General features: G+C 35.2%; 1 protein-coding gene across 1 annotated transcript; it reads right to left on the reverse strand.

Moving 5' to 3' along the window:
* Positions 1-1,890: 1,890 nt before the first annotated feature.
* On the reverse strand, positions 1,891-10,922 carry LOC113656436 (von Willebrand factor A domain-containing protein 7-like). Its single transcript, XM_027167702.2, has 16 exons — positions 10,825-10,922; positions 10,456-10,664; positions 10,091-10,363; positions 9,836-9,929; positions 8,402-8,515; positions 7,968-8,148; positions 7,573-7,742; positions 6,695-6,807; positions 5,501-5,617; positions 5,103-5,312; positions 4,277-4,409; positions 4,020-4,172; positions 3,811-3,903; positions 3,465-3,733; positions 2,561-2,854; positions 1,891-2,429 (listed from the first exon to the last, which is right to left on the reverse strand). The coding sequence occupies exons 2-16, from the start codon at positions 10,657-10,659 to the stop codon at positions 2,052-2,054; spliced, it is 2,796 nt and encodes a 931-aa protein (XP_027023503.2). The 5' UTR covers positions 10,660-10,664; positions 10,825-10,922; the 3' UTR covers positions 1,891-2,051.
* Between the last annotated feature and the right edge of the window lie 2,170 nt (positions 10,923-13,092).

Genomic DNA, 13,092 nt, shown 5'->3' on the forward strand with positions numbered 1-13,092 from the left:
AATTAACCATTTTTTAATTGCCTGCATGGAAAATTAGGATTTGTCTGTGATAATAACCATTGCATTTGGATTCACACACAGCTGCATTCTCTCTCTAATTTTATTTAATATAACATTTTCTCTCTTCTACATTATACTCACTTTTTTGCATCAGGTCATTAATCACTAGTGTTTCACTCTTTCATCGTGTAGCTTCTGTTGATACAATATTGTTTTTTTAAGTTGCCTTTGTTTTTAGTGTTTATGTTTCTTGTTACTTTTTGTGGTTTGTTTAGTTTAGTTTATCCATTCTATACTGCAGAGATAAAGATTACAATTGCACCGACCGTCGCCTCTATTAGTGTGATGTTTTTTGTTTAGTCTTTGCAGTAAGTAAACAAAAGTCCTTCCAAGTTGTGTAAGGATGGAGGTTGTATCTATATGTACTTACATATACACAAATAATAATTATTGTGCAAGTTCTCAAACACATTCAACACACCCTGAAAAATAGTATAGAAACCTCTTCACATGTAACCAAAATATTGGTCGGTTGATCTGGAATTACTGTATATATACAAAAATACATTGATAAAATGTATAATTACACATAATGCCCTTTTTATTTAAATAAACAGTTATCTAACATCCCACAACAAACAAATGCTAGCATTTACTGAAACAAAAAAAGAATGTTTATCCCTTATAAAACTACATACTAGAGAGATAAGTGAAATAATAATAGTAAAAGCCTTATAAATGTTTGCTGCATGTATGCATATTATACTGTAATAGTGAAGGACTTAAAAAAATGTGTATATATATATATATATATATATATATATATATATATATATATATATATATATATATATATATATATATATGGGTAGTTGACAAATTACCAAGAAAAAGTACTTTTTTTGGAAAGCATAACTTTTTAAGAAAAAATGCATATAAATACATATATATTTGTGGAGTATGAAAACTGCAGTTTCAGAAAATAGTACTGGTCACTCATTTTGTCAATGACTTCACATATTTTTTTCACTTTTTCACTCAACAACACTGTAAATGTGTCCTATGGTGTGACATTTAAAAAGTACTAAGAAATTATATTAAATGACAAAAAATAAATACTTGAGACAGAATTGTTCACATTATTAAAACATTATTTTTTTTAAAGTGATGTTTATTTTACATGAAAGTACTAATTAGAATCATTTTCACCATGAATAGATGAAAGGTGTCACACCAAAGGACAAAAAACTTAACAATTTCAGTGGTCTTAAAACATAGTTAAATATTTAAACAATTCTGAGAGAAATACTTACCATGTGCACTTCTCATGGCCTTCATAGGGGTCTTCAGTCACATGAACTCTAGTGGGGTCTTTCAATTAAATGTATTTGTCCATGATATTGCCCAAATTAAAATTAGGTTTTTGCATAACACCAAAGGACATTTTTTTCTGTGACAAACTTTATGAAATTCCTACACTTTTAGAAATGTATGTATATGAAAAGTGATGGCCATTTAGTGAAATAGACACTTGCACAATTATGCCAGGAGTGTTCATTAAGATTTTTAAACATTATTTTCTTTATTTATAAAATGTAATATTTGTGAAATAATGTTGTCTACCGTCACACCATAGGACAATTTTGAGATTTGGCTCAAAGTTCTAAAAAATCTATCAATAACTTGGGTATTAAAACAACAAATTCATATAAAACAAGAAAATGTTTAACCATTTACAGTATTCTAAATTATGAAAATGTGAAATAAATTATGTTTTATCTTCTGTGACAGTGAAAAAGCCATGTATATACATATATATATATATATATATATATATATATATATATATATATATATATATATATATATATGTGTGTGTGTGTGTGTGTGTGTGTGTGTGTGTGTGTGTGTGTGTGTGTAGAGAGTTTAAAATCACTGAACATATTATACAAGTAAGATTTCCTTCTAGTGTAGTACTTACTTTTTATGCTGATCTTATTCTACTTCAGATATATAGATACATTTAGATATTCTTCTTAGTGCTGGAATAATCAGTAAATTGAGATTCCTATATGAAACCAAAGACAGATTAGTAAAAACAATATAAATTCTGCACCATGAGTGAGGAGGCTTGGTGCAGCTTTAGATTTGAAGCAGGTGGCAACATTTCCCACTGTATCCACAGCAACAAGTTCCAAAACTCTGGAACAGCAAGATGAGCTATATTCTACCATAGTGACATTCACGCCTGTGGCACTGAGCTCACTGGTGGTGTGAAGTGTGCCGTTTCCCTTGAGGACTCTTACACTCTGGATTCCTGACACATCAGTCACATTTGCAGTGAAGGACCATGAGGAGAAGCTGCAGTTGCCTGAGCAGTTAGCATTTACATTAACTGCGGTACATACTGGAGGAATAATATCTTTAACCTTAACAAAGTAGAAAAAGAGTCTGTCAGTATATATATATATATATATATATATATATATATATATATATATATATATATACATATCAGAATATCAATTCCAGCGTATACTTCATAATTGGCAATAATTACCGGAGCAATGACAGAAAGACGCAGCACCACATAGTTGAAGTCGCTTGCATTTGGTGCTTCAGCTGCAATTGTCACAGTGACATCAGTTCCAGAGGGAGTATTTCCAGGAACAGATAGAGTTACTGTGCCATTCGCACTGACCCCACTCACAAGAGTGATAGATGAGTTATACTGAGTGTCAAAATTGCGATCATTGCTGACACTGATATTAAAGATTCCTCCAGTGTCACCGGTTGCAACTGTGAAAGGCAGAATGAATTGTTTTCCTGGTTCCATTGTTCCAACTGGTTGAGTCTGCAATTACATGAAAAAGAAAGCAAATAAATCCACTTTGCCAAATAATGAAGGAACATACTTAAAAATTATATTCTTCTTCTTCTTCTTCTTCTTCTTCTTCTTCTTCTTCTTCTTCTTCTTCTTCTTCTTCTTCGTTTTTCTTTTTATTAATATTATTGTTCAAGCACAAAGGTTGCAGTGTGACCATATCGTAATTGTACGTTTTCTTCTTCTTGGTATTATTATACTTTAATATAGGATTCTTAGTAAACTTATGCACTTAAAAAACAATTTGTATGTTTGTTATGAAGTTTGGCGATGACTAGTGATTAGTTAAGCATTGTAAGAGTGGCTATTAGGATCTTGGTCCGTTCCCTGACCAAGGCCCCTTTAGCCAAGTTACAGCTAGCTCTAAGAAAATCATGGTGCTTTCAACCATCTTACATTTTACAATGATAGATTGCCAACTCCAGGACCTGAGATTGTCAAAGCCAAGTGACTGAATTCTTATATGAATGAGATACATTATATCATTAATTGAATAATAAAAAAAAACTTTGTGATTCTAGATTATTGTGCGTAGTTAAATGCAGATTTTGACTGTGAACTCTTTTGGATTCAAACTTACAGTTATGTTCACACTTGATGTCTGGAATTGAGTTGGTGACTGTCTCTGAAAGGTGTTATCTGAAGATCGAGAGGGACTGAGCTGTCCAACCACACGAACAGTGAACTTTCCTGCTGGGATGCTGTTGAAGGTCAGCATGTACTGCCCACTAGCTACCAATTCTAGTATCCCGTTAAAAGAATTTGAAGTTGAAGTTTCTATCAGAGACACCTCTGTAGGCTGTATGGTATCCCCACCGACCATGGTCACCAACAGTGTAACATTGTTGTCTAAATGAAGGGAAAATAGAGAAGAATCTTTAGTTCAAATTTAATAGATTATCACCATTTAGGAGTTGTTCACTTACTTGCTAAAGGCCTGCTGTTTAATGCAACATAGCTTGCATGAAGCCCTTGTGAAAATTCTACAAAGTCAAAGAGGAAGTCAACCCCGCTTTGACCTGAAACATAGTGAAATAATTACTGACAATGTCTGAGCATTTTCAGAACCATTAACCACATTTTTAAGTCAGTTATTTATGCACAAGATCAGGAGATATCAACAAATGAGTATTACCAACAACTCTGATGCTGTAGGGCTGTGTTGATTTAATGTCAAAAACCCACCATCCAGTCTGATCTGCAATATTTGGTTGCACTGTGTGAAAGTTACCAACTTTCTGAATAATCCCCAAAGCCCCATTCTGTTCAGTGCTGCTCTGTGAGACTCCTGGGTGTGAAAATGACATGGTTCTAAAAGTGCCTTATAGTATTGTGATATAATTCGAGTTTTTAAGCACCATATCAGAATAAATATTTACACATCCTACACACCTGAGGGACTAGTGATGGTGTATTCTGGAGAGTTCCCTGTTATGTAAATGATTAGGTTTTGCACAGAAGTATCCACAAGTGCTGAAAATTTTTCAGCTTTTGCTGGGTTTCTTACAGCCTGGAAAAGTGTGACCTGAAGATGAAAAGAAGTTAGTTATATGTTATGTATTTAAATTGGGCAAAATTAAATTGTATGTATCACTTACAATGTCCATAATACTACAACAAATTAAGTTCATAAATCTTACATCTTAAATCGTCCACCTGTCTGTTTAATGAGTTTAAAATAATAATAATTATCATTTTCTAATGCTTTTGTTGACAATATTTACTTGATAATTTTTAATTGTTTTGCCCATAATTTGAACATGTTGATCCTTTTATTTATCTTTTAGCATTGCTCTTTAGTCAAAGCTAACATGAAATAGTTTATATGGCTTTTATTCCTAATATTTCAAAGCCATATATATGTCCAATCAGGTGATCTAGGCCTTAAAAGACTTCCAAGTGTGGCTCCAGCCTGGATGAAACATAAGAAGAGCTTCACCAGCCCTTTCGATGTTTACTAATTAATTCATGCTTGATTTATTAAAGTTGGCAGAGTGAGATGTAAAAATGAATATAGCAAGAGCAAAATAATCGAATAATTATTATTATTGAATAATTTGTTCATTCATATAAATGAAGTGCTATATCCTCGTTAGGATCACAGTGGATCTAACACCAGGAATAAACTCTAAATTGAATGAGAGTAAAAAAATTGGTTATAATGAAACTAAGATTTATAAGTAGTATTATACTATTGTCAAATTATGATTTTAATTACCAGTGTAGATCTGGATGTAACTGCAATAATATCAGTAGCTTGGGACAGAGTATCTTTGGTGACCTCAATAGCGCTGCCCCCGGAGGCCTGAGCCAGGTCCTGGTAGACTTTTGAATTGAACAGCTGAGGAGAGACTAGTTGCTGGCCATCTGCACGGCCAGCTCTCCTGCGACGCCGAGAACTAATGGTGTTAGTCAGCATGAAAGTCACCTTCAGTTTGGGAATAAAAGAATATTTAATCAGCATTTTGCCAATTTTGCATATTATCTCATGTTTATGTAAATGAGTCACAATAAATACAGAATGAAGAATAAATTATCGGTAGATAATTCTAAAAAAAACTCGAAATAATAGCAAGATTATTTGACTTTTATATATGAAGGTTTGCATGTACTCACTACAGACTTTGTTCTTTCAATCAATGCTTGCACAGTGTTTTTTAACCATTTATCTTTTGCATCAGCATCAGTAAAAACAAAAATTTGTGTTTGTGCTGGAGATCCAGTGAGGGCGAGCTGCAACAAAAAGTATGAAACAAATGTTACTTACTGTATATAATTGTGATTTATTAAGGCTTTCTAAATGTTACTAAAAGGGTTTTAGGTAGAAGGCCAGCTTGGAAGAGGAATTTTGACTGGGCCAATGACTTACTTACTAACTAAATGACTACCTGGCTGAATGTAGGTTTGAGTAACTTACTGGCAAACTGATTGACTAAAACTGACAAAAGTAACTGAAAAGATTGATTGGCTGCCTAATCGGCTGTATGACATATTGACTAATAAATGACTCTCACTAGCCAAATGACTGTAATGTAGGTTTTGGGTTTTGTCTCACATTGTGGTTTTTATGTCTTTTATTTCATAGCCTTTTTCTTACCTATTGTGTCTTTTAAAACCTTCATCTTTTAACACATGTGACAAACAACCAACCTTACCAACCAAGGATTTTACACCTTCATCATTGGATTTGGGCTATAGAGGACTTTCTGCAGGAAGTTTGTTGCTGCTAATCAGCAAATGTGGCAAGGCCCAGATCCTCCAGTGCTCCTTAATCTGGGACCTCCACTGCACCAGGACCTTCTGCTCCACTGCTTCATGGCTCAGGTCCTTCATCACACCAGAACCTACTGCTCCATGATCCATTTCTGCCACAGTTCCACATCCTAGATCTACCATTGCCCCATGGTCCAGGTCGACCAGTGCTCCATCACCTAAGACTAACACTACTGCATGGCTCAGGCCCACCATTGCACAATGAGCCAGCTCCAGTCCCGCTTCAAAGGCCTGGCCCTCCACCCAACCCCTAAGATTGCCTCCATCTTTCCACCACCATCCTGGACTTTTTTTTTGGGTGGGTGTTCCCTTAGAGGGATTAGGTTTTGAGTTTTTGTCTTGCCTTTTGGTTTTCATGTCTTTTATTTTGTAACCTTTTTCTTAACTTTTATGTCTTGCTTCCCTTCCCTCATGCTATCTTGCTTTGTGAATGTCCCTTGCTTTGTGAATGTGATTGGTTATTGTTCCTTGTGTGTTTGTGACCCTGAGTGTTTGTCAGTTGTTGTTTGTAATAGAAATTATGCCCCTGAGTCCTACCTGGAGTCCTGAGAGACTCATTTCTGGAGAATCTCCTCCATTAACAGCTGTAAGTGCATTGAGTTGCTGTTTAAACACATCAGGATCATTTGTTCGTATAAGTGGGCCATAATCTGAAATAAATTGTAAGAACAGAGGAAATAAGTTAATTTATTTATCAGCCCACAATGCTTATGTAAGATAAGTCAAACAACAGTCATCATAATGTTTTTAACATTTTGCACTTCTGTCAATTTCTGATATTTGATACTTTATGTTGGGGCTCATTTTCTTACTTAGATGAAATGGAGTGGTTTATTTCACTTGAGCTGATGAATTCTCAGTTCTGACTAATTTCCTATAACACCAGTTTTAACTGTAGTGATAGTGGTGATGCTTTATCCAGCTGCAGGTTCTTTGAGAACTATATTCATTGATTGAATTACAGTTAACAGAATATTGTATTTGGACATTTGGGTTAAAAACCCAGAAGTGAATAAAATGTTACTGGCTCCTACATTTAAATCAACATTAAATCATATCTCCTCTTTAGATGCATTTTAGCAAGACCCAACTCCTCTGTATTATCTACTCTATCTAATAATTTCTACCAGTTGGGAGTGCTTGCTTTATATTTCAATAAAGCATTTTCTTATTTTTTTTTTTCAATATTTGTGTTTTACAGGGTTAAGAGGCATGTTATTAATGTCTTGTGGTTATGAGAAGTTGTTTTCATTGTATTTGTGTATTCAATACTTACACACATATCAAATACAGCTACAATCATTCCCTGACCAGTCTCCCTACTTTCTCTTTGTTGAAGCTAATAAACACTATACTATATATAGTGTACTATTTAGAAATGTATAACAATGCTGCATTCTAGAAATAAAGCTTACCAGGGTCATTGAATGGCACCAGGATGTATTCTGAACTTTGAGATGAAGTGCCTGTGTTACTGTCAATGATAGATGAAGTAATTCTCCTGACTTCGTTAATGTCATCAGACATGCTGCTAGTGGTGTCGATAACAAAACAAAGCACCGATGTCTGGCTGAGTCCCAACATTCTGAGAGATAAGAGCAAGAGAAGTGAAATACTTAATTGTGGCACTACTGAGCAGATAAACCTGTAGAGGCAACTCTGGAAATGTGAAGCTGGAAAACATAACTCAAGGAAGTCAATGGACATGGAACACCAGTAATAGCAGTAACAGAAGTGGGTGTATGTGGTTGTTATTCTTTATAACACTACTTAAGTCCAATTTTATACATTGAAAGACTTTCTCTGATACCTAAGGAACTCAGAATCTCCAACTGCTGCTCTTATGTCCTGCAGTACTTCTCTGGTAGCAGCAGTGGCTACTGATGCTGCTGCTTCATGTAGAGAACCATGACTAGCGGTTGTACTATCCTTATTTATGCCACCTTGCCCTAGAGCTGTTAGATCGCCTGCTCCTCCATGACTACACTTTCCTAAAGACAAAATGAAACATGTGAAGATAAAGATTAGATTTTTTTTTCACAGTGGATTAAACTAGTACAAACATTTATTTTAAATGATTTTATTTTTAGAATTTTAGAATAATTTGAGAAGGAAAGTAAATATGAATAAAACCATTTACCTTTTTTTTTTAAAAAAAAATGTGTAATTTTATCTGAGAAAAATTATCTTTGATTTTATTTAAACTGTTAAATATTATTGAATATTATTAAAAAAAAACATTACCTTGTGGTTTGTAAGTTCCAAAGTATCCTGTTGTTATTTTCTGCTGTATAATGACATCCTCTAAGATGTTTCCCATGCAGTTGTCATCAGGACATTTCCTGCATGTTTCTGAATCTGCCAAAACAGTTAGGAAAACAATGTTGCTAAACTCATATCATTCACTTTCACTATAACATTCCTATATATTATTTTGTGCACAACCTAGATTGGTTTCCGCATACAGTAATGTGTTTAAGATACAAGATACACTCAAGATACATTAACCTTGCCATGGATACATTGAACGAGATTTTTAATATAAATTTCACACCTATTTATATGTAGAGGACAAATTACAGATTTGTAGTTTTTTTTTTTTGAACAAATATTTTAGTGGTGTTATTAGTATTTAATAATCAACTAACAAACAAATGAATAAATCAAGCATGTGGGGCATGGTGGCACATTTGACTTCTGCCCTGGAATTTTAGGGGAGTGGTTTCTCTAGATTGTCTGTAGTTTGTGAAATTGAGTGTGTCTTTGAGATTCAATTCAATTTATTTGTATAGTGCTTTTAACAATTCACATTGTCTCAAAGCAGCATTATAGAAGTATATAAACTGAAAAAAAGATGTCATTTCTACAACCGTTTATAATTGTGCAACCAAGAGCTCCTTAGGAGCTAATGGGTAAGCGCAAACTCACAATGGACCCAACACTAATTCCTTCCTGCCAAAGTCTTCAAGTCAAAAAGGCACAGGTGATTTTCCTTGTGTCTCGTGTGATGTGTTAGCACCCTGTCCAGGACCATGAAACCTAAATCCGGACTATCGGTTTGACCTGCTCATCCTGAATTTTGGCAGCTGGAACATTGGCAAATGTTATCATAGTTTCAGCTTATTACATATGAGTCACATCACATGTTTTCTGCAGCAATTACAATGTGCAATTATTATTATGGTCATTAAAAATATGATATTATGATTCTATTGCCTGTCCCAAAATTACATTTTCATTGTCTAACAGGTGCTGTGGAGAAAAACAATCTCCACAGCACCTGAATTTTTCAACCATCATGCACTTTCAGTTTCTGTTTAAAAGCTACTGAGCTGGTAAGAGCAGGTGTAGGTTTAAGGTGGAGCATCAAATCATATTTTCCTTATCCATAGTATTACTTTATTTTGATTCGTCTACAGTAACCACTTTATCTTGTGCAGGGCTGCAGTTTATCTGGCACTAATCCTGGGAACACTAGAACACTAGCAGATTTGAGTGTAAAATCTGGCATTTTCTTTTACACTAAGAACACCTGTCTTTAATGTATAATTTACATTTTAAAAGTCAATAAAACACACAAAACAAAACTGAAAGTATGTCAGTAGGAATGGAACAGAAAAAAAAACGGTTAACACACCAGCAAAGAAACACCTACATACTCAGAGCTAGATCATTTACCTGCTATGTTGTTAATTGGGATTTCTGGCTTAATCAGGTTGGAATATGGTTCTGTTTTTCCCATTTCAATCCAGTTACTATGACTATAGAAATCCTTAGAGAAAGACATGAACCAGGATCAGAATTACAACACAGTTGCTACACAGCTAAATTAAGCCTAAATGAAGCTAAAATGTTAAGCCTTTATTCTGCCTAATAACTAATGTACCATGAAACAAGGATATTTCTGTAGATATCAGTTATATGGTGTCATACCTGCAAAGTGTGTAGGATTTTCCCAAGGGATTCTCTGGCAGCTCGATAGTTCTGCTCCTTGACACTGTATTTGACAGCAAAACGTCCTTTAGTAATAAGTTCTCGTCCAGCCAAAATCTCCTCATTGTCAAAATGGTAAGGGGCATCAAAAAAATGCTTAATATCAACAAAAGCATTGTGGTCATTAATGTAATTTATGCTGCTTTGAAAATCTTTGGATGAATCAGATGAGTAACAACTTCTTGCCACTGACCGCACTGTCAGTGTGTCTGGCTGCGAAATTAAAGGCACAAAACAGTTACAATATAATAATATGTTTTTATTAGAAGTAACCTTTTTCAATAAATATAAGACATTTTATTCACCATATCGAAATTTCGTCCCTCCTGGATTGCTCGTGATCTGCAGATATTGGCTGTTGTCTGTAAAATCGCGTCACGAGTTATATCCTGATGCCTCTTAGATGATGTTTTTAAAATTTTAAATGTCAGAGTCGGACTTGTCATGAGGATCATTATAAGATTTAGATAGATAAATGTCCGGATGAGCAGATTTGTGATGATCATCATCAAAGCTGCGAAGAAAAAAAAACCCTGGCATAAATAACCCTAAAATAAACTTTATACAGTATGTTATTTATTACATGCTATCTTTATATTTCTTTCTACATTTTTTAAATTAAATATATTAAGAAACATTATAATGCATTATAATCAGTGTCATAAAGATCATACCTTAAAGCTTTTATCTGTAGATGACTGTAGTGGATGTTTGCTCTTTAGTAGTTACAGTAAAAATCTTTGTTGCTCGTGCTTTTAAGCAACCATACAGAGTGTCAAAAGAATGTCTGATAGCCACACCTACCAGACATAGCATGCATAGCATTATGATAACATCTTGGTAATTTCAAGAATGCATTATTTATTTCTATTATATTATATTTTAATTCTCTATACTGAAATAAGTTTTAGAGTTTTTTTGTATCTCAACCACTAGAAATATTAAAGTGGATCATTTACAACTGCATAGAGTACATAAACCAAAACACCTGTGGACTAAATACCTGTTCATTCATTCACTGAATCCTAAAAAAATATTATTACAGGCTGTTCCAAGCACCTAATATCCTGTTAAACCTGTTAACTCTCTTACAATTACAGCACTAGCATTGTACTCTCTTTCTGGGTACAAGACAATCCATTATAAAATCATTTTTAATTGAATATTTTAATTGAATATACATTAGGGGTGCACGGTGGCTTAGTGGGTAGCACGTTCGCCTCACACCTCTAGGGCCGGGGTTCGATTCCCGCCTCTGCCTTGTGTGTGCGGAGTTTGCATGTTCTCCCCGTGCCTCGGGGGTTTCCTCTGGGTACTCCGGTTTCCTCCCCCGGTCCAAAGACATGGTAGGTTGATTGGCATCTCTGGAAAATTGTCCGTAGTGTGTGTGATTGCGTGAGTGAATGAGAGTGTGTGTGTGCCCTGCGATGGGTTGGCACTCCTTCCAGGGTGTATCCTGCCTTGATGCCCGATGACGCCTGAGATAGGCACAGGCTCCCCGTGACCCGAGAAGTTCGGATAAGCGGTAGAAAATGAATGACTGAATATACATTTAGCCAGGAACTTATGTATAAAGCCTGGATAAATAGAAAGGGTTGCATTAGGAAGTGCATCCAGGATAAAACGTGCCAAATTTAAACATGCAAATCGATGGTAGAAATTAAATACCAGATCGGTCAAGGGTGACCTACATTGTGCCGGTGGAAATCTTACTACTGTTGGTCGAGGAAGTAGAAGAGGGAGAAGGATTCATAGAGAAGGAGAGAAGCAGAAAGGCAGGAGCATAGGTCTGAGAATAGGGACTCTTAATGTTGGTACAATGACATGGAAATGTAGAGAGCTGGCAGACATAATGGAGAGAGGAAAGATAGATATACTGTGTGTGCAGGAGACCAGATGGAAGGGTAGCAAAATATCTAGTATTGGAGTGGCATACAAACTGATTCATTATGGTGTAAATAGGAAGAGAAATGGGGTAGGAGTGATCCTGAAGGATGAGTTTGTGAGGAATGTTTTCGTGGTGAAAAGAGTGTCAGACAGGATCATCAGTTTGAAGTTAGAAATTGAAGGGGTGATGTTAATGTTTAAACGTTAAATGTTTAAAATGTTTAATAATGTTACATTTTCAAACAAGTGTGATGTGCAGAGTTGTAGCAACTATAGAGGTATAAAGTTGGCGAGTCACACGATGAAGCTATGGGAAAGAATAGTGGAATCTAGGCTAAGAAAGGAAGTGGATATTTATGGGAAGCAGAATGCTACTGATGCTCTGAGAATGTTAATGGAGAAGTACATAATTGGTCAGCAGGAGCTGCACTGCATCTTTGTGGATCTAGAGAAAAAGTATGACAGGGTGCCAATAGAGGAGCTATGGTACTGTATGAGCATGTCAGGAGAGAAGCACGTCAGATTAGTTCAGGATATGTACAGTATGGAAGTAGTATGTGAGATGTGCTGTAGGTCAGACTTAGGAGTTCAAGGTGGAGCAACATCAAGGATCGGCTTTGAGTTCATTCTTGTTTAGTATAGTGATGCAAAGGTTGACAGATGAAGCCAGACAGGAACAATGATGTTTGCAGATGACATTGTGATCTGTAGTGAGAGTAGAGAGCAGGTGGAGGAACACCTGGAAAGGTGGAGGTCTGCTCTGGAAAAAAGTAATAAAAGTCAGTCATATTAAGACAGAATGAATGAAGGGGAGGGAAGTAGAACAGTAAGGTTACAGGGGCCTGATGTCAAGAAGGTGCAAAAATTAAATCATATAGTCACATTGATCACACTTTAAAGCTTTATTCTCTTTGGATCTATGCTCCACTATAGTTGTGAAAATTACTTTTGCTTTTGCGTTATCTAATAGTTAAAAATGTCAAAAGAATGCAAGAGAGCCACTCCCAAACACAACATGCCAAACATTACATACATGACAATATGATAACAATGTG

The sequence above is a fragment of the Tachysurus fulvidraco genome, chromosome 4 (genome assembly GCF_022655615.1).
Source record: "Tachysurus fulvidraco isolate hzauxx_2018 chromosome 4, HZAU_PFXX_2.0, whole genome shotgun sequence".
Lineage (NCBI taxonomy): Eukaryota > Metazoa > Chordata > Actinopteri > Siluriformes > Bagridae > Tachysurus > Tachysurus fulvidraco.

Coding starts and splice junctions, on each gene's coding strand:
- LOC113656436 (XM_027167702.2), bottom strand. CDS start 10,659: ATGATGATCATCACAAATCTGCTCATCCGGACATTTATCTATCTAAAT. Junction 8,516..9,835: donor CCCAATTAACAACATAGCAG/GTAAATGATCTA, acceptor CTGTTTTGGCAG/ATTCAGAAACATGCAGGAAA. Junction 5,313..5,500: donor TTGAAAGAACAAAGTCTGTA/GTGAGTACATGC, acceptor CCCAAACTGAAG/GTGACTTTCATGCTGACTAA.